General features: G+C 49.1%; 2 protein-coding genes and 1 pseudogene across 2 annotated transcripts; 2 read left to right on the top strand and 1 right to left on the bottom strand.

Moving 5' to 3' along the window:
* Positions 1-2,455: 2,455 nt before the first annotated feature.
* Positions 2,456-7,270, top strand: Ndufc2 (NADH:ubiquinone oxidoreductase subunit C2). Its single transcript, XM_057756237.1, has 3 exons — positions 2,456-2,749; positions 6,381-6,524; positions 7,114-7,270. Exons 1-3 carry the CDS (start codon positions 2,581-2,583, stop codon positions 7,161-7,163), a joined length of 363 nt encoding a protein of 120 aa, XP_057612220.1. The 5' UTR covers positions 2,456-2,580; the 3' UTR covers positions 7,164-7,270.
* A 1,022-nt stretch (positions 7,271-8,292) lies between these two features.
* Positions 8,293-9,872, top strand: LOC130865533 (acyl carrier protein, mitochondrial-like; annotated as a pseudogene).
* Positions 9,873-12,363: 2,491 nt separating this feature from the next.
* Positions 12,364-18,473, bottom strand: Thrsp (thyroid hormone responsive). Its single transcript, XM_057756247.1, has 2 exons — positions 17,765-18,473; positions 12,364-12,954 (listed from the first exon to the last, which is right to left on the bottom strand). Exon 1 carries the CDS (start codon positions 18,234-18,236, stop codon positions 17,784-17,786), a length of 453 nt encoding a protein of 150 aa, XP_057612230.1. The 5' UTR covers positions 18,237-18,473; the 3' UTR covers positions 12,364-12,954; positions 17,765-17,783.
* Between the last annotated feature and the right edge of the window lie 3,104 nt (positions 18,474-21,577).

The following is a 21,577-nucleotide window of genomic DNA, read 5'->3' as shown; positions in this document are numbered from 1 at the left end:
AACAAATACAGTTTAAAAACAGGCATGGTGACACACATTTCTGCCAGCCACCAAACCATTTGAGAAAAATCTAAAACTAAAGAGAAACTAAAACTGTTTTTCTTTGAGGCAGGGTCCTGTCTCAAATCCTGTCCCTGGCTGTCCTAGGACTCACTATGTAAACCAGGCTGGCCTCAAACTCACAGAGTTCTCCCTAACTCTGCCTTCTGGTGCTGGGATTAAAGGCATGTGCCACTTTTAACTCCTTTGTGTTTCGTGTATGTATGTGTGTGTGCTGCCCTGCCTGGCATGATCAAGTTCAATGAGTTAATTTCGATGCCAGTGTGAATTAAATTACGATTTGTAGACTGTCACTCTGAACGTGACGGTATGCAGAAAGAGTGCCCACCTGGTGTGGGGATTTCCTGAGCGGCGCAAGCTCCACACTAGCAGGGTAGCTCAGTGGGCAAGAGTGTTTGCCACCAAGCCTGAGGATCTGAGTTCCATCCCTGGGATGGAAGGAGGTCAACTCTTAGGAATTGTCCTCTGACATCACACCTACACATATCCACAAAAATAAAATGTAATTTTAGAAAAATAAGCTGGGCATGGCAGAGAGGCAAGTGGGTCTCTGTGAGTTCAGGGACTTAGGAAAATGTTAGTGGTGTGGCAGGGCCCGGGGAGGCAGTAAAATGATGGCTTAGCAGTTAGGAGTGTATGCAGCTCCAGAGGATCTGATGCTCTTCCTGCTTCAGTATAGGCCTGGGCACAGACTTCCCCCTACACACACACACACACACACACACACACACACCAGAAACACAACGTGACTGTAATCTCAACACTTGAGACGTAGGAGGTTAGGAGTTCAAAGTCATCCTCAACTACATAGCAAGTATGAAGACATCGTGGGAAATGGGAACCTGTCTCAGACAATGAAAATACCACACAAAGAAAAGAAAACCTGAGTCCGTGCGGGTGTCACACCTCGTTTATATGGTGCTTGGGGTCGAACCCACGACCTTATCCATGCTAAGCAAGCCCTCTTATCAGCTGAGCTACACCTCCAGCCCCACTGCTATATTTATTTCTCTTATCCAAAGAGCTCTGTGGTAGCAAGTCTTTCTCTGTATTGCCAGCTCCCAAATACAACGCGGAGACTTATTAACTATGAAAGCTTGGCCTTAGCTTAGGCTTGTCCCACTAGCTCCTATAACTTAAATTCACCTATTTATTTTAATCGGCATTCTGCCATGGCTCGTTATCCTCTCTCTACTGTTGTCTGCCTGGCAACCCTGCCTTCCTCTTCCCTGAGGCCTCTCTGTCCCCACCTGACCTCTTCCTGCCTAGCTATTGGCCATCCAGCTTCTTATTAACCATAGTGACACATCTTCACACAGTGGAAAGGAACATTCTGCAACGCTCTGAACAGGTTTACCAGGTACACTGTAGGCTTACAGATGGAAGGAGGAGTGCTGGGAGATTCTGATGGATAAAGGATCCGTATTGGTACACACGGGGAGCGTGGACTCCAGGCATGGTTCATTAACAATTTCATCAGTATTGTGTGCGAGACTGGAGAGATGGCTTGGTGGTTGAGAGACCATATTGTTTTTCTAGAAGCTTTCTCTGTGTGACTGCTCTGGCTGTACTGAAACTTGTAGACCTGCCTGGCCTCGAACTCCCAGAGATCTGCTTGTTGGGATTAAAGGCGTGCACCACCACTGCCGGCTAGCACTTGGGTCTTTGATGCATATATATTTGTATTGACCTGTGGTTTAGTGAGCAGTCTTCTGGATAAAATGCAAAATGTCACCAATGAATAGACAGGACAGGAAAACATTTTAGTTCAGTATCAGGAAACAGCCCTTATTCTAGGAAAGTGAGCAGAGACTGGGCAATCATCTGACAGGATATTAGAGCTTCCTTCTTTCTTTCACTCCGTAATCCTTAAGGGAACCGTTCCCTCAGCCATGTACATAGACCTGAAGGCCCAGAGGGAATCATTTAGCAGACTATCACCAGAACTGAATCTCAAGAACAGGTTAAATGATCCGCTCCGGGCCTTCGCTGATAATTTGCTGTTGGCCGTACCTTAATTTTAGACTTTGGAGGGTGTAACTGCAAATGAACCCCAGAAAGCTAGTTTTTACGGAATTCAATAAATTAACTATCCATCGCGACCACTTATGGTTGTTGATTCTTGAATGCAAAGATAATCTTTACTGAAGAACTATGGGCGGAGAAACAGGTAAGGGAGAACTGGGCAAAAATTAATAAATATCAATGTCTCCTGGTCTTTGCCCACTTTGGGTCATTTATTGTACCCCTGGACTGGATCCATCTGGCTTCCCAAGATCTCACTCCAACCTTAGGGCGAGCCTTCTGGCCTCGTGGGCCACTTAGTAGCCCGGAACCTCGCGTGCTGCTGCTCCTACGGCTGCACGCGCGGGGGAAGCTTTTGGGTGCTGCACCACCGTCCGCTCTGCCCTTCAGCCCGGAGCTCGAAGGAGGACGGTCCCGGTTGCGGCGGTGGGCGCCGTGGTTTCTCTCAGAGCCGGGAGTCTTTGAGGTTAGACCTCACGTGGAACCGGCATCAATATGATGAACAGCCGGCCGAGCCAAGAGCCCTTGACATTCCTGCCGGATGAGGCCCGGATCCTGCCCCCGCCCAAGCTGAACGACCCGCGCCTCGTCTACACCGGCTTCCTGGGCTACTGCGCCGGCCTGCTGAGTAACGCGCTGCACAGGCGGCCTGTGCTTAAAGCAGGTGAGGGCTGCGTGCACGGGAGCCGCCCGCAGGAGGGGCGCGGGCTGCCCGCCGTGGTCCCCCCACCCCACCCCGGATCCCTGCTTCCCCGGGCCTGGCGCCTCCCGGAGCTCCTCCGAACCGAACAACTAAAGAAAGCGAGTGCGGCGCTGCAGGAAACTCTAGATCCCACCGTTAGCTCGCGCTCTAGTTCGTGGTACACGGTCGCGCACTCCGGGACCCGCGCTGCTGTCACTCGGATGGGCGTGATAGCAATAGGTGTCAGAAACAAAATAGAAACAGGGGAAAGTAGTGCCACTGACGGGGACCCGGAGCCTCAGAGCGGTTAAAGCCCCTTGCCGACGGTCACGTGGCTGCGTAAAGGGGCGGAGCTTGCGTTAGTGTGTGTTCAGAACCTGAGCTTCAGAGACTTGAAGCCCGGAAGAATGGATCCAGTGAAAATACTGGTTTGATTCAGAAGGTCTGGGGGAAGGGGCTAATGTGGGCAAACTCCCCTGGGAGCACCTACTGAGCAGGGGACTGTCACTAAACTAGCAAGCCTTCTATTCTGTAGAGTATGTCACTGGCTTCCTGTCAAGATTGATTGCAGCTGACAGAATAGCTGTGCTAGGAACTGTAGAATTCCAAAGACAGAAAAAGAAGGAAGAAACTAACTCTGGGTGTCTTTGAACATTGTTGTATTATTTGTGTGTGAGTGCGTGGGGGGCAGATGACAGCCTGAGGGAATTGGCTTTCTCCTGCTACGGTGTGAGTCCTGGAGCTTGAACTGGGCTTGTCAAGCTTGGTAGCAAGTGCTCTTATCCATCTCACTAACTGTGAACTTAACTTTGAATATCAGGCGAAGTTAAAAGAGCTCTCTAGGCCTGGGGAGGAGGTGCAAGGACTTCTGAAAGCGGGCGTATTCGATTGCTTCCTTCGTGTGTGAGATTAGGGTAACGAGCTGCGTATAGTCGGGTTTGTCAGCAACATAAACCACCAGTTGGAGCTAGGACCACAGTTAGAAGAAAGCTAACGAAATGGTCCCAGCCACCAGGAATCATCCCAGTTAGCCATATCTGTGTTAGGCTTGGAGGTCCGCACCCACGACCTCCTAGGACTGCTAGTACTCGAGTGCTGGTGGGGTCCCATCGCTCTTGGAAGCAATCTTTTTGTTTGTTTGTACTGCTAGGGAAATCAATCTCTCTTTCTCTATCTCTCTCTCTCTCACACACACACACCACATTCATCTAAGCCTGTCACTTGGAACTATGTGTTTTTATTCCATTGTTTTCTGTCTGTGTCCCTTAGGCAGTCCATGTGGTCAGTCTATGGGTTTTCTCATCTAACAAATGAGAATAACGGAACTTCGTGTGTTTGTTGCGGCAGCTCAGTGAGTCCTGTAGATAAGGTGTGTGACACACAAGGTGCTGAGTGAGAAGGAAGTGTCTAAACGTTTTCTCTGCCAGACGCTGGGGCACGAACTGAGTAGATGGGGTAAAGAACTAACTGCCCTTAAGGAGCAAGTCAGCCGGGCTGTGGGGGTGCAGTGGGGATGCACGCCTTTAATCCCAGCACTCGGGAGGCAGAGGCAGGCTGATCTCTGTGAGTTCAAGGCTAGCCTGGTCGACAGAGAGAGTTCCAGAACAGCCAGGGCTCTTACACAGAGAAATCCTGTCTTGAAACCAAACAAACAAACAAACAGAAAACCTTGTTGATAACCACTTCAAGTTAGTTGGTAATTATGTCTCTTAAAATTAAATGTTTGTTGACTTTTAGGTTAACATTGGTAATGTATCATATGCAAATAGCACAATGACTTCCAGGTTTAGTCTCATCAAATGAAAGAAAGGAAAAGCGGCTGTGGAGGAAAACTACAGAGAGAAAGGAAGCTGGAGAAGTAAGGCCAAGCCATGAGTATCTAAAGGCCTGGCCTCAGTATCTAAAACGTGTGTAAGGGCTTCTCCCGAGTCTGGGCCACTGTGTGGTCCAGCGGCACATTGGAGAGCTCAGAGCACTGACTTGTTTGGGGAATTAGTGGCTGTTTGAAGCAGAAGAACCTGGACCCAGCCTGGCAGTGGTGGTGCAACATTTAATTCCAATAAAATAAATAAAAATACACTTAAACAATACGTGTGTGTGTGTGTGCGCGCGCCTAAGCATATGTGCACCACATGCATGCGATAGCCTGTGCAGGTCAAGAGAGGGTGCAGGATTCTCTGGAACTCAAGTTACAGGCATTTGTGAACCACCATGTGAATGCTGGAAACCAAACCCGGGACCTCTGGAAGAGCAATCAGTGCTCTTAACAGCTGAGCTGCTTCTCCAGCCCCACAAGATATTCTTACGGCCTGGAACTGCAGAGTCCAGGCACTTCTGTTGTTGTTTCAAGACTGGGTTTCTTTGTGTAGTCCTGGAACTAGCTCTTGTAGACCAGGCTGGCCTCGAACTCACTGAGATCCGCCTGCCTCTGCCTCCCGAGTGCTGGGATTAAAGGCGTGTGCCACCACCGCCCAGGTAGATTTTTTTTTTTTATGTATATTGATGTTTTACCCATATGTATAAATGTGTGAAGGTGCCAGATCCTTTCCATTGGAGTCACAGACACTTGCGAGCTGCCATGTGGGTGCGGGGAATTGAGCTAGTGACTTTAACTGCTGGGTCATCTCTCCAGCCCTTAAGGTTTTTTTTTTTGTTTTTTGTTTTTTTTTTTTTTTGGTTTTTCGAGACAGGGTTTCTCTGTGGTTTTGGAGCCTGTCCTGGAACTAGCTCTTGTAGACCAGGCTGGTCTCGAACTCACAGAGATCCGCCTGCCTCTGCCTCCCGAGTGCTGGGATTAAAGGCATGCGCCACCACCGCCCGGCGCCCTTAGGGTTTCTGTCACTGTGAAGAGACACCATGGCCACAGTTAACTCTTATAAAGGAAACCATCTAAGTGAGGCTGGCTTGCAGTCCAGAAGTTTAGTCCATTGTCATCATGGTGAGAAGCACAGTGGCGCTCAGGCAGACAATGGTGCCGGAGTGGTAGCTGCAGGTCCTGCCTCCGGATCCAAGGCAACAGGAAGGGGCCACACTGGGCTTGGCTTGAGCGTCTGGGTGCTCAGTGCCCACTCACCCCGTAGTGACACACCTCCCCCAAAACCACGTCTGCTCCAACAAGGTCACAAGTCGAAATAGTGCCACATTCTGTGGACCGATAAGGGCCATTTTCTTTCAAACCAGCACATCGTTTGAAGCCACTGTGGGGAAGTTGGTGTCTGAGGCTATAGCGTGATGATGTCGTTGCTGGGCACTGCAGTAGCATGTGCTTCACAGACTGGGAGGGAGGGGTCAGAGGTGACCAGGTGAAACCGGATCAGAGCCGGGCGCTCCGGCCTGAGAGGGGTAAGCTCCCTGGAGGAGGAGAAGTGTTTACCAGGTGGAATTGATGGGCTTCGAGGTCTGGGTGTGGGAAAGAGGCTACAGCGTACTCAATGCTGGTGGACAGTCCTGCCGCTCTCCGAGATACAGAGGAAAGAACTGAAGTGCCAGTTCCAGTCTGAGCCACGTGAGACCCTGCGGGGTGGGTGGGGCAGGAGGTGCGTTCCCCGGGGTACAACATAAAAATAAAATTCTTTGTGTGCTCTGACTGTTGCTTTGGGTCTGTCAATTACAGGCTTGCATCGCCAGCTTCTGTACGTCACTTCCTTTTACTTTGTCGGATATTATTTTTTAAAACGACATGAGTATTTGTGTGCCCTGAAGGACCGTGACATGTTTGGGTATATCAAACTGCACCCAGAAGATTTTCCTGAGAAAGGTATTTCATGTAAACCTCTTTGTTTGCTTTGTCTTTTTCCTGTCCATGGCTTCAGGTACTGTCTGGTTGTGTGGACTCCACATATTCTGTAGTAGACCCGACTCCCTTGAGTTCATAGGAAATGTCTTTTATAAGAACATATCCGGGGCCGGAGAGATGGCTCGGTGGTTAAGAGCATTGCCTGCTCTTCCAAAGGTCCTGAGTTCAATTCCCGGCAACCACATGGTGGCTCACAACCATCTGTAATGAGGTCTGGTGCCCTCTTGTGGCCTGCAGACACACGGACAGAGAGAATATTGGATAAATAATAAATAAATATTTAAAAAAAAAAAAAAGAACATATCCGTTCTGAACGGCCCCTCTCACCACCTTGTCACATCCACCAGATGGTAGCGAGCAGCCTGTGCTCCTAGCTGCCGCGCTGTCTCTCTAGACCCTAACCTTGTTTCTTTTGTGAATTCTGAGGCATAAGCCGGGGGCCTCATAGGCACGCAGCAAGTGCTCCACTCCTGAGCCACATCCCTAACCCAAGAAGTCGAATTTGTTTTAAGTATAACTTAAGAATAACTGTGGTGTGCTTCCTTCACAGAGAGAAAGACGTACGCTGAGATTCTGGAGGTGTTCCATCCAGTGCGCTGAGGTCTGCAGAGGCTCCACTTCACCCCAGCCTGAGTGCTTTCCCAATTTTATGGAATATCAGTTGACGTTTAGGTTAATCAGTGTAATTAAAATAGTTATTATAAGCACTCTGTTCTTTTGCTGCTTTCTGTTTGTGTGTGTGTGCGCGCGCACCCGTACGTGTGTGTGTGTGTGTGTGTGTGTGTGTGTGTGTGCAGGTTTGTACACTTGGGTATCCAAGGCGGCCAGAAGAGGGTGTCCATGCCTTGGATCTGAAGTTAATGGAAGTGGTTGTGAGCTGGAGCTGCCCTGGCAAGAGCAGTACACACAACTGCTGAGCCATCTCTCCAGCAAGGTTCCTTTTTAAAGTTTTTTATGCTTTAGCCAGATGTGGTGGTACACACCCTTAATCCCAACACTGGGGAAGTAGAGGCAGGTGGATCTCCTTGAGATTTTGGCCAGCCTGATCTACATAGCAAGTTCCAGGTCAACCAGGGTTACATTGTGAGATCCTGTTTCAAAAAAACAACCACAAATAAATGAATGTTTGGTTGGTTGTTTTGGAGCTGGGTCTGCTATGATCAGCTGACCTTGAACTTACTATGTACCTGAGAATGACCTGAACCCCTGATCTGCCAGCCCTCACCCCCTAAGTTTGGAGGTTTCAGGTGTATACTACCATACTCATCGTGGGACAGAATCTTGCTGTGTAGGCCAGGCTGGCCTCAGAGCCGCACGCACTTCAGCCTCCCAAGTGCTAGAATGATAAGTGTTTGCCAGCTCTAACCCTGACTTCAGAATCCTTGTTTGTTTCAATTTTTATTTATTTTTTCTCAAAAATACATCCCAGCCACAGCTTCCCCTCCCTCAACTCCTCCCAGCTCCCACACCTGCCCTCTCCCCTAGATCCACCCCTTCTCTCCCACCCTCATCTCCTAAATAAGAGCAGGCCTTGACTGGGCAATGGTGACGTACGCCTTTAATCCCAGCACTCGGGAGGCAGAGGCAGGCACATCTCTGTGAGTATGAGACCAGTCTGGTCTACAGAGAGAGTTCCAGGACAGGTTCCAAAGTTAACACAGAGAAACCCTGTCTCAAAAAAAAAAAAAAACAAAAAAAAAAACAGGCTCCCCAGGGACATTAACTGAGCATGGACATCTGGACATCAAATGAACAACATACAATGAGACCAGGCACAAACCCTCACATCAAGACTGGGTGAGGCACCCAACAGGAAGAAAAGAGTGAAAGAGTCAGAGACACCCCCACTTCACTGTCAGGAGTCACCCAAAAACACCAAGCCAAAAGCCGTAACCTGTATTCTATGATTGCCACTTGAGTCTGTGAGCATATGAGCTCTGCTTGGTTGTTTCTGTGGGCTCTGTTCCGGTGGCTCCCACAATTTCTCCTCCCCATCTTTGAATCATTGTTTGTTGTTCTTGGTGGTGGTGGTGGTTTTTCAAGACACAGTTTCTCTGTGTAACAACCCTGGCTGTCCTGGAACTCCCTTTGTAGATCAGGCTGGCCTCGAACTCACAGAGATCTGCCTGTCTCTACCTCCCAAGAGCTGGGATTACAAGTGTGCCACCTCCGTCCCACTGAATTTTTGGTTTTTGTTTCTGTGTTTTTTTTTTTTTTTTTGGTTTTTCGAGACAGGGTTTCTCTGTGGCTTTGGAGCCTGTCCTGGAACTAGCTCTTGTAGACCAGGCTGGTCTCGAACTCACAGAGATCCGCCTACCTCTGCCTCCCAAGTGCTGGGATTAAAGGCGTGCGCCACCACCGCCCGGCCTGTTTCTGTGTTTTAAAATAACTGGGTCACTATAAAAAATCATTTTAGCTAGTCATGGGAGTATACAGCTTTAATCACTCTCTCTGTGTGGTGGGGGGACATTTGCATGTGCCATGCCATGTGGGACCCTCAAAGGACATCTTGCAGGGGTCAGTTTTTTCCCACCAGCTGAGACCAAGTTACTGAACTCAGATCATCAGGCTTGTCAAAATTCCTTTCCCCATAGAATCACCCACCTCCTTGGCCACTTACTTGCCTATTTTCAAGAGATTTGAAAGACTTAAAGTTGTGGAATATTCCTTTGCACCATGTGAACATAAGTCACTATGATTGGTTTAATAAACAAGCTGTCTGGCCAATAGCTAAGCAGGATAAGGTTAGGCAGGAGAGCCAAACTGAGTGCTGGGAGGAAGAAGGGCAGAGTCAGAAGTCACATGTCCGACTGAGAAAAGGTACCAAGCTACGTTGCAAAGCATAGGTAAGAAATATTAGTTAATTGACAGTGTAAAAGCTAGTAACAGCTGCCTGCCCACGGCCTTTGCGCCGCTGCCCTCGCTCCCCACACTGGCCTTGGCCATTCTGCCCTGTGGGAACCTGGAGGAGGTCCAGGACTCTGCAGCCCGCTCTAGCCCTCACACAGTTGCCTCGAAGGGTCACACACTTGTGCCGGCACTACAGTAACGTAACCCCTTTGATGTTAGAGGGAATTAAGGACCGAGTGCTCTCTGTCTTGAAACTTTATGACAAGATTGACTCAGAAAAGCTCTCAGTAAATTCTCATTTTATGAAGGACCTGGGCTTAGAGAGTTTGGACCAAGGGGAGGTTATTATGGCCATGGAAGATGAATTTGGATTTGAAATTCCTGGTGTAGATGCAGAGAAGTAATGTGTCCAAAGAAATTGTAGATTACATTGCAGATAAGAAGGATGTATATGAATAAAGTTTCAGCGCCTTCTTCCTCATCGGGAGGACTCTGAGAACTGACTGACTGCAGTTCTGTTGGACTTGTATTTAAATTGTCTGAGTGTTTTACCCTTTAAAAGTAAATCTATTATAAAACTTCAAAGAAAAAAAGCTAGTAACAAGCCTGAGCTATTGGCTAAGCATTTATATTAAGACTCTGGGTGGTTATTTGAGAGTGTCTGTCGGTACAGGGAAACTCTGCCTTCATTAAATATTGTACATTTATTTATCCTGTGTTTTCTGTGAGCATGCGAAGGTCAGAAAAGAACGTGCAGGAATCCTTTCTTCTCCCACGGGAGTCCTAGGGATCAAACTCAGGTTTCTAGGCTTGCCAGCAAGTACCTTTAGCCCCTTAGCCATCTCACCAGCCCATATGAAGGAATTTTTTTAGACTCATTTATTTTTATGTATTTTGTTGTTTTGCCTGCATGTGTGTCTGTGCACAGAGTGGGTGCCTTCAGAGGCCGGAAAGGGTGCAGATCCCCTTCACCCGGAGTTACAGACAGTTGTGAGCTGCCGTGAGGGTGCTAGGAATTGAACCCAGTGATCTTAAGAGTGGAACCATCTCTAGCCACCCCAGGTGAAATGTGTTTTAAACAGTTTATTAGTATCAGTACAGATCGTACTTTTTCATATTAATTAATTTGTTAATTTTATGTGTGGGGTGTTTTGCCTACATGTGTGTGCACAGCACATGCACAGTCTGAAAGAGAGCCCTGGATCCTCTTAGAGCTAGAGTTAGAGGTGGCTGTGAGTCACTGTGTGGGTGCTGGGAATCGAACACTGGTCCTCTTGAGGAACAGCCTGTTGGGCCATCTCTTTAGCCCCCAGTTGGAATACTTCTAAGTTGAGAGGCTGTGGATATAGCTCAGTAGAGTATATCTACGGTAGAATGCTTTCTAGCAGCTACAAGGCGCTGGTCCTAGCAATACAAAAAATAAAACAGAAAAACTAGCACGTGGATCAGATTTGGCTGACTGCTGATAAAGCTATGGGAGGGTTATTTTTATGAAGCAAGGTCTCTAGTCCAGGATGACTTTGAACTCACTATGTAGTCGAAGATGACCTTAAACTTCTGTTCCTTTTGTCTCTACCTTCCCGGTGCTGGATTTATGGATGTTCTTTACAGCACCCAATTTATACGGCTTTGGGAACTGAAGCCATGTATGCTGGGCCAGAACTCTACCAACTGAGCTGTGTCTGAAGCCCCAGTATTGATAAAGTTTTATTAGAAAACAACCATGTTCATTTGTTTATGTATTGTTTGTGGCTGCTTTATAATACTACAGCCATGAACTTGAATAGTAACGACAATTTGCTTTGAAAAGCCTGAGATAGTGTCTGACCTTCACCAACATCCCCCAGCTTCTCTTCTGGTGCAAGGAGGGTACAAAATAAGCGAGATTATGGAGGGTTTGTCCCACACAAAGAGATTTCAACTTGATCCCAGTGAGTCCTGGGAAGTTACCAGAGTGTTTAATAGGTTTGGGATTTTCTGAGACCTCACTCCTATGTAGCCCAGCGGCGGACTGTGTGCTTTTGATCTCCTGCCTCAGTTTGTCCATCCAAACACTAGGATTAAGACGTCACTGTTGGGTCACCGAAGGGTTTTTACTTATGTTTTATATTTAGGGTGTGTGCTCATGCCATGGCGGGTGTGTCGGACAACTTGTGGGAATTGATCCCCTCTTTACGTAAGTTCCAGGGATCCAGCTCAGGTCTTCAGGCTTGGTAGCAAGCATCCTTCCCCACTGCTCCATCTCGCCAGGCCCCCTAAATGTTTTTAATGAGAACAACAGGTCTGAACTTCTGAGCTCTCTCTGTAACAGTACAGAGCAGGGTTTGGGAAGATTCAACGAGACAGACTGAATTTGCACCTAGATGGACCGCGCTGGAAAAGACAGCCGGTAGCTACCATAGTTGGTTGGGGCATCGCCACTAGAAGACCACACGTAGCAGACAGAAGGTCTTTGTTGCTACAGGTCTGGTATAGCTTGGACTTCCCTGGAACTCACAGAGATCCTCCTGTCTCTGCCTCCAGAGAGACAATTCTTTACAGCTCATCGAATCCAAATGCTGTCCAAACCCTTTTTTCCTCTACAGACCTATATCTAATCAGATTACGTTTCAGAAGTGAGTAAAATTGGTGGGTACCTGATTTCAAATTAGGTAACAGTACGAATATAACAAATTGCTTCTGGGCAATTGTTTCAGATGAATTTGGTGTTCAGGGGTGTACTTGTGAAAATTAAAAGTACAGAAAATGAGCTGGGCGATGGTGGCGCACGCCTTTAATCCCAGCACTCGGGAGGCAGAGGCAGGCGGATCTCTGTGAGTTCGAGACCAGCCTGGTCTACAAGAGCTAGTTCCAGGACAGGCTCCAAAACCACAGAGAAACCCTGTCTCGAAAAACCAAAAAACAAAAACAAAAAAAAAAGTACAGAAAATGTTTTTTAAAAAGACACCAACACACCATCTTCTTTTCTTTTTAATTGTTACTGCAATAAATAGGTTCATAGGTCACCTGTGCTCAGCCTCATCAGATCCAGCAGGGTGAGGAGCTCATCCCACACACTCAACTACCTCAGCCTCTTCCAGGGGTGAGAAGCAGGAGCTCCAGACAGCACGTGCTCAACGCCTGCGGTTAGGATGTGGGCACGTGCCCGGTGCTTTTGATTCCGTGTTTCCTTGTGAGGTAGGTGCGGCGTCCCTGCTCTATACATGAAGGAATGTGGGCTCCGGGGGATAGATAACTTGTGACACCAGGCACTGAATGACATCCGAGAGGTCGCGTCGCTAACGCCTTTGCTTTATACTGATCGTGGCCTGGTGAAGCTCAGTCACCACCTCACACGGCTAAGGAAGAGAGACCGGGAATCATAACAAACGTCTTAAAGGCGAGCCTGCAACTGAGTCCACAAACTCGATCAGCTGGAGGTGGGGAAGCACCGCAGAGACAAGTCCCCTTCACGTCCAGCTGGGTCCGGGTCTTCCTTTCGGGTCTCAGGGTGATGCGCCGTTGAGTCTTCATCAGAGCCCCCTCTCTCCGGTAAACTGATCTGTAGAGTGGAAATGTTTCAAAAGCCAAATGTCAAAGAAAAGAGAAGAGAAGAGAAGAGAAGAGAAGAGAAGAGAAGAGAAGAGAAGAGAAGAGAAGAGAAGAGAAGAGAAGAGAAGAGAAGAGAAGAGAGAATGTAAGCAAGCCGGGTGGTGGTGCTCACACCGTTAGTCCCAGCATATGGATCTCTGTGTCTCTGTAAGTTCGAGGCCAGCCTACAGAGTAAGTTCCAGGACAGCCAGAACAGTGACACAGAGAAACCCTGTCTCAAAAAATAAATAAATAAAATAAAATCAGCTATACGACACCCTACGGGGTCATGAATCAAGAGTTTAAGAAGCTTGTGGGTCTAGACGGGCCAAGGCTCCTTCCAGGATCACAGAACAGATAGCGTCAAAGTCTGGACTTGGAGTGCTGTTGGGAGTGGGGTACAGATGGAGGACTTGTTCCTTTAGGCCTCTGACCTCTGAGTGGCCTTCATCCTGCTCAGCTGCCCTGTGGGGTGCATAGGCTATGGCGATCCGAAGATGTGGGTCTCAGAGGGTGATATAAACCCGGTGAGAGCCCTGTGGACGCTGTCTGTAATTTCAAACAACTACTATCCGTGCTTTCTGAAATAGAGTAAGAAAAAAAAATGCTAATGATGCAGTTTGAAAGCTGGTAGCACCGGACAGTAATCCCAGCACTCAAGAGGCAGAGGCAGGCGGATCTCTGTGAGTTCGAGGCCAGCCTGGTCTACAAGAGCTAGTTTCAGGACAGGCTCCAAAGCTACAGAGAAACCCTGTCTCGAAAAACCAAAAAAAAAAAAAAAAAGAGGAAAGAAGGGAGGGAGGGAGGGAGAGAGGGAGGGAGAGAGAGAGAGAGAGAGAGAGAGCGAGAGCGAGCTGGTAGTACCGCAAGACTTAGGCATTAAGGGCTCGCAGACAAGCAGAGCTGGGCTGCTTACATTTTCTCCTCTGCATCCTGTTAGCAGAAGCTGAGATTCGGCAAGGCTCCAAAGAGGCCCAAGGTACCATAGCAGGCAATAGTGGAGCTAAGAGAAGAGCCCAGATTTTTAGACCTGTTTGGTTAGTTGGAGAATGTGGTTTCTACCCCCTCCATTGCCCCCAATTCCCATTTCCACCATAGGCTACAGGCTTTATTGCTCTAAAGAACAGAAAACCTAATTCTCAGTCCCCCAGCGCTTTTGTTTGTTTGTTTGGCTGGTTTGGTTTGGTTTTTGAGACAGGGACTTGTGTAGCACAGGCTGACCTCAAGCATGCTGTGTAGCCTAGGGTGGCCTTGAACTTCTGGTCCTCCTGCCTCTACCTCCCAAATGCTAGAATTATAGGCATGCACCACTGTGCCTAACAGATCTCCATTTTCTTTTTATAAGAGGTAATAAAAAAATATGGACCGGCAAGATGGCTTAGCAGCTAAGAACACTGGCAGCAATCCTGGATGGCCTGACCTTGAACTCTGGAACCCTTGGTGGAAGGACAGACCAACTTCCAAAAGTTGTTCTCCGGCACAGGAGCCTGCCTGTGCTTGTACACACACACACACACACACACACACACACACCAATAATAAAACATCCCCACACCCACCAGGAGGCAGGCTGAGGCTGAGGAGCAAACCCTGGGGTCTTTGGCTTGCTGGGCAAAGTGTTGAATGACTGAGCTAAATCCCCAACCATGCGATAGTAGCAAAATTTTTAAGTAATGATAATTCATTGAGTAATCAATATGCAGGGGATTTAAACACTATTCAAATGCCAGTCATTGCTTTACTACTGCTGACGTGCAGAGGAAAAACAAAGTATTGCCTTAATGCCGCACGGCCCTTCAGTGTTGATCGGTGAGCAGGAATTGAGGCTCAACCAGCCCCCCTCCCCCAGGCTCCAGCCTAGTTGTGTTCAAAGAGCGCCTTTGGAAGGTAGCCCAGGAAGACTCAAGGGGACAAGGAGAGAGGCCTGAGGAAAGAGGTCATGTTTGAGGTGAGAAAGGAGAGCAGCTCGGAAAATGCCCGGAGCAGAGTTTCTGTCTGGTCCCTGAGGTCCCTAGCTTTCCAGGGTGACAGAGAATGGTTCTGGGAAGAACCCTCAGCTCAAAGTTGGGCCAGACTTGCTTTTTGTTTGTTTGCTTGCTCGATGATGTTTGGGGGTTTTGTTTGCTTGTTGGGGGGGGTGGGAGTTGGTTTTTGTTTTTAGTTTTCTAGACACGGTTTCTCTGGGTAGCCCTGGCTGTCCTGGAACTCTGTAGACCAGGCTGGCTTTGATGTCAGAGATCTGTCTGCCTCTACCTCCTGAGTGCTGGAATTGAAGGTGTGCACCACCACCCATTCTAGGTTTGGGCTTTTTGGAGCTGGTCTGGGACTCCCAGTTCTACCTCTGACCCTGAGCACGAGGAGCACGCCTTGTCTCTCCTCTGGCTTTTGTCCCTTTCCCACCTACATGACTTCAGATGGGTCACTCAGCTCTCCCACGTCAACTTCCTTATTAGGAAACGGGGAAGGCAATGCACACACGGGGGGCCAGGACACCTGGTAGAAGTCGATCCCCTCTTCCACGTATGAGTCCCCAGGGATCAAATCAGGTTGTCAGACTTGGTGGCAGGTGTCTACCTGCCCAGCCATCTCATCCACCCTGGAGGTCCAATCTAGTCTCAGTCCTAATTAAGGGACTGAGATGGAGCTGGCAGGTAGCCCACGGTCAAAGCCAGCAGACGCTGCAGTCTGACTTCTCCCTGCCAGTCTCAGGACCACTGGGAGCAGCCTCATCCTGTGTGCCAGGAAAGGCCAGCGTGGGCTCGTGCACATAGGAGTCATCGTGCACACACAAACACAGCTGGTTAGGATCTTCACCTGCAGAATGAAAACAATAACTTCGTCTTTGACAGGATCTGAGGGACATGCAAGAGGACAGCATTAAGACCAACCTGGACAGCATAGTGAGATGAGACCCTGTCTGAAACATAAAAATAATCAAAACCTAAGAGCTCTTTTCACCTTGGTTGGTTTATACAGGAATTATACAGCAATTGGGAACCATGTTGGCGCTTCGTGCAAAGGAGATACTAATTCATGGCAGGAGAGGTCTAGGATTTGTGGATGGCCTTAGTGGGTGGTGTGTGCCCTGGGGTTATATGTATAGGATGTGTCCCAACTCTGGGGACAGTCCGTACCTATAATCAGACTTTTATTTGCTTGTATTTAAAGAGTTTACTTTAATGCTTATTCCAGACCCTTCCTCTCTCCTTTTTAAAATTTATTTTTATTTTATGTACACTGGTGTTTTGCCACGGGTGTTGGGTCCCCTAGAAATGATGTTGCAGACAGTTGTTAGCTGCCATTTGTGAATCGAACCCAGGTCCTCTGGAAGAACAGTCAGTGCTCTTAACCACTGAGCCATCCCTCCAGTCCCCATAATCAGATTTTTTAAAGGAGCTGACTTTGAAGTTGAGCATGGTGTGGTATGCCTTTAATCCTGGTACTTGGGCACTCTGAGGCAGGAGAGAATCTGAGTTCCCAGACCAGTCTGGTCTACATAGCAAATTCCAGGACAACCAGGGCTTCATAGAGACCCTGTCTCAAGGTGGGAAAAAAGGAAGAGGAGAAGGAGAAGTAGCTGCGGCTTTGGGAAAGGTGGAAGGGATACTTACTCAACCACAAGATCCTCTGACGTCCACACACACTGGAGCACACTTGCTCACAGCACACATCGTGCACACACAGGAATGAGAGTAACTTTATGAAAGGGCCAGCCAGATGGCCCAACAGACGAAGGTGCCTGCCACAAAGTCTGTGATGACAGTTAAATCCCTCGGATCCTGGGTGGAAGGAGAGAACTGACCCCCGCAAGTTGTCCTCTGACCTTCCCATGTATGCCATGATGCACACACGTGTGCATGTGCGCGCGCACGCACACACAAACTCTAAAAGACAGTAAATAATTTAAAAGCTTTTAAAAAGTTGACCTTGAAAGCTGGGCATGGTGGCACACAGCTTTAGTTCCAGCACTCAGGAGGCAGAGGCAGACAGATCTCTGTGAGTTCGAAGCCAGCCTGATCTACAAAGCAAGTTCCAGGACAGCCAGGACTACACAGAGAAACCCTTTCTGGGGTGGGGGTAACCTTGAGAATAGACTCATTCAAGTGCTAATCTACAAACATTCATGTGTTTACTAACAAATCCACAGTGCACACATACGCATGTATGCACACACACAGATGCCCATGTACTCAGGAGGGATTGTTCATAGACACATGCACAGCACACACACATACACACACACACATGTACTCAGGAGAGATGTGTTCATAGACACATGCACAGCACACACACATACACACACACACACATGTACTCAGGAGGGATTGTTCATAGACACATGCACAGCACACACACATACACACACACACACATGTACTCAGGAGGGATATGTTCATAGACACATGCACAGCACACACACATACCCCCCCACACACACACATGTACTCAGGAGGGATGTGTTCATAGACACATGCACAGCACACACACATACACACACACACACACACACACACACACACCCATGTACTCAGGAGGGATGTGTTCATAGACTACTTCCTACATAGATGTACATAGGCTATTCTCTGTAGGAATTCACAGTCATTGCTTATCAATACTGGGGGACAATGCTAAGGAGGCCAGTTCTGGGTCCCCCCACTTGATAGCCCCAATACCCTTGACGTGAGCGCTCACCTGGCCCCCTTCTACTGAGTTATACCACCGTTCATCTCCTCCCTCATGTCCCTGCATGGATTATAGCCCACTGGCATGGCCACCATTACCTTCCTTAGAGTTGGAGGCCTACAGGACCTGTCCTGTCATTTCTTGGTACTTCCTTGTCACCTCCTGGGCTTTCCGGGTGAGGTGGGTTAGGATGTGATGGAGGCTGGAGAAGTGCCGATGGAACTGAGCTTCTAGGTCCAGCTCCCCGGCAAGCCTCTCCTCGTCAGCCTCCTCTGCCTCGGAGGCCTCATTCTCAGGGTCGCTGGGCTCGCCGCTGGCCACCTTGGCCTGCCACTCCTCCCTCGGGAGCAGCCCATGCTCCACTTCCACGCAGATGGTCTTGAGCATGGTGAAGTAGGTGTAGAGATCCGGAGCTCCCTCCCGGACGGAACCCCGGTGCCCGCTCAGCTGCACGTCCCTCAGGAGGCTAGGGATCATCACCACCTGCTCCATGTTCCGCACTGCCGCCGAGTACCGATCCATGACCGTCAGCAGGCAGTTCGTGGGGTAGCGTTTGGTTAGCACTTGCATGGCTGCTTTCCTTCCCAAGGAGTGCAACAGACTGCCCCGGCGCTATTTCCAGGCTTTTGAGCAGTCAGCAGATTGTCAGGATGCCAAAACCCAGCCATTGGAGCAACACAGCCCTGGTTTAAGCCAATCCCAGAGTTTGGTCCCCAGTGTCTACATCAGGTGATCCATCTAGCCTTCTGCTTGTCATTTCGGGTCTGCATGATTGCCTCAGTGAGAGACCAGTTCTTCCTTCAGCAGCTGGCCCAGCCAGCTAAAGGGAAGCTTTGTCCCTTTGGCAGCCGGAACACTCGAGGGCAGGCAATCAATAGTTCTTTTAGGTTACCTGAAGTCAAGCTGCCTCTTTGCGGCTTGCTCCCCTCCTAATGCGCAGAGCTCACTTCTTCAGTGCAGGTAAACTGTCTGTGAAAAGAACAGGAACAAAATCCTGAAATGGAACGGCTTGGTGCAAGACAAAGAGCTCTGAAACCAGCCCAGAAGCCCAGTCATAGCAGGTGTCGCCACGCGTAACCCTAACAACAGTCCTCTCTACAGTAATTTTCCACCAAGCCCTTGTCGGTGGCAGAACTGCTTTGTAGGACACATTAGCCCAGTACAGCCCAGATCAGTCAGTAGTTAGAGACTTGGCATCAAGTTGTTGGCTAAACTGAACTGGGAAAGAGCAATTTTTCAAAATGAATGTTAAGTTAAAGGATTTTCCACCTGTGGTGACTTGACCCAGTAATGCCAACACTCAGGAGGCTGGGGCAATAGGCTCTCCACCAGTTTGAGGCCAGCCTGGGTTACATAATGAGTTCCAGGCCAACCTAGGCTACGAAGGAAAATGTTGCCTCGGAGAAAACAAGACTAAAATCAAAATTAATCCAGGGTTAGGAGATGTAGCTCAGTGGTAGCATCCATAACAAGTAGGGGCTGTGCATTTGATCACATAGCCACAAAAATAATAAGTAAATAGAATTAAGTAAATGAGGTCTTTGGTTTGTTGACTTCTAAACATTTTATTTTATATGTATGAGTGCTTTGCCTGTTTGTATGCCTGACCCACCACATGGGTGCCTGGTGCCTGCAAAGGTCAGAAGAGGGCATTTGACCTCTGGAATTGGAGTCACAGACAATTGTGAGCCATTGTGTGGGTTCTGGGACTCGAACCCAAGTCCTCTGTGAGAGCAAAAGTGCTCTTTTAAAAACGTTTTGTTGCCGGGTGGTGGTGGCGCACACCTTTAATCCCAGCACTCAGGAGGCAGAGGCAGGTGGATCTCTGCGAGTTTGAGACCAGTCTGGTCTACAAGGGGCTAGTTCCAGGACAGGCACCAAAGCTACAGAAAAACCTTATCTAGGAAAAAATAAATAAATAAATGTTTTATTGATTCATTCTATCCCTATATTCATGTGTTTTTACACTTTCTGGAGAGAACTTCTCCCAGTGTTGATGCTGATCATGGGTCTAGCCTAAGGTCATGAGGCAGGACATCGTCCCTAAGGCCCTGGTGCTGCTCACAGCTGCCATGCCGCAAGACTCCCTGGCGTGCACCCGCAAACTGAACGGTTTGGAAATCTCCAAAGGAAAAGCCTTTCCAGTACCGGTTGTGTAACCCCTTCTGAGTCTACATCCAGGTCCCTGAGGGCATTACCCTCTGCCTCATGCCCAAGCCCAGGGCCACAAGGGAGGACCAGCAAACACAGTGTTCTGTTGTGGTCAGGCCTGGGAGAGCTGTCTCCAGCGTGGCATGGAGAATGGCCAGAAGGGCCCGGGAGCCTCTGAAATGGCTGCCTCCTGCCTCTTTCACCCAGTGGCCAGGTCATCCCTAGGCCTCTTCGGCTGCAGTTAGAAACCTCAAGGGTGAGTCTCTACTGTGCCTCCGCACCATAGATCCACGGGCAGGGGCTCCTCCTGAGTGCCTGGTCCTCATGCCTGTTTTGTTCTTATTTTGGTTTGGTTTTCTGAGACAGGGTTTTTCTGTGTCGCCTTGGTTTTCCTGGAACTCACTCTCTAGACCAGGCTGGTCTCAAACTCAGAGATCTACATGTCTCTGCCTCCAGAGTACGGTGATTACAGGCATGGCCTCCCTTGCCCGGTGCTCCTCACGGTGTAATCTGCCTCTGTGTGCATTTTTGAATCCCACCTGAGGCCGGCCTATTCCCAGACACAGTTCTGGGTTCGAGGCAGAGGAATAGGATGAATGGGTGTATTAGCAGCAAAGGAGGACGTGGGCTGGCGATCAGGTGAGTAAATGAACTGTACACACAGGAGCCATAGGATGGGGGAGGGGGACTGCAGAAACACCCAGACAGCAAACGACACCAAGATGGCCTGCGGGTCTCCACGACAGCCAGAAAGCCCTGGATAAAAATGTCACCAGCCTACGCGTCACATCAGAGGACAGACTGAGCTGGGGGGCACAGGCATGAGGACCTGAGTTTGCTCGCCAGAACCCACATAGAAAACTGGGTGTGTTAGTGCAAGAAGATGAAAACAGGGGAATCCTGGGGCTGCTGGGCTGGAAAGCTGAATTGCTGATCCTCAGGTCCCAGAGAGCCTTTTTCTCAAAGGGCAGGAGGGCTCCTGAAGAAAGGCACCCGAGATTGGGCTTTGGCTTTGCACGCATGCCTACGCCCACCCATACACATGCGCACGCACGCGCACACACACACACACACACACACGACTTTCTCTAGTCTTCTTTCCAAGACGACAACCACATGGAGAAACTGAGGCTGGCCCATGTGACTCCTGGGATAACATCGCCCGTGAGCGCTCCAAGCTGGACCAACTGAATTGGCACCAGAGGCACTGGGGTCAAGGGCCTGGCCAGGAACAACATGTGAATCTGGAGCAAGGGCAAGACGAGCCCGTGGTACCCAGGCTGCCAGACCCCAAGTAACCTCAGCTGGCACCGAGCTCAGGTGGGTACTGCAGACCAAGGGAGGGACAGCCTTTTCAGGCTAAAAATGATATCTACATGTATACACATGTCACCTAATGTCTGTGGGCCCCAGGCTGCCGCTAGGAATCAATCTCTCTCTCTCTCTCTCTCTCTCTCTCTCTCTCTCTCTCTCTCTCTCTCTCTCTCTTTCTCTCTCTCTCTTTTCTCCCCTCCCCGTCTACCATCTACCATGATAAGATCAAGGCTCAGAATCTTCCTGGGCAATGCATCCTCCTACTGAGCCATCTACCCCCACCTCCTAGACGTTTTCCTTGACATTTCCCTCCAGTCCTGACTGGTGAGGTCCAGAGTCCAGCAGTCCAGACCTGAGGGTACAACTTAGTAGCAGATGGCTTCTCGGCACAGTATAAGGCCCTGAGTTTGACCTCCATTGACGTGGGTACACACCCCCCAAGGTCG

This window comes from Chionomys nivalis, chromosome 23 (assembly GCF_950005125.1).
Source record: "Chionomys nivalis chromosome 23, mChiNiv1.1, whole genome shotgun sequence".
NCBI classification, from domain to species: Eukaryota; Metazoa; Chordata; class Mammalia; order Rodentia; family Cricetidae; genus Chionomys; species Chionomys nivalis.
The sequence above is the reverse complement of the archived record's forward strand: the minus strand, read 5'-3'. Positions and strand labels throughout refer to the sequence as shown.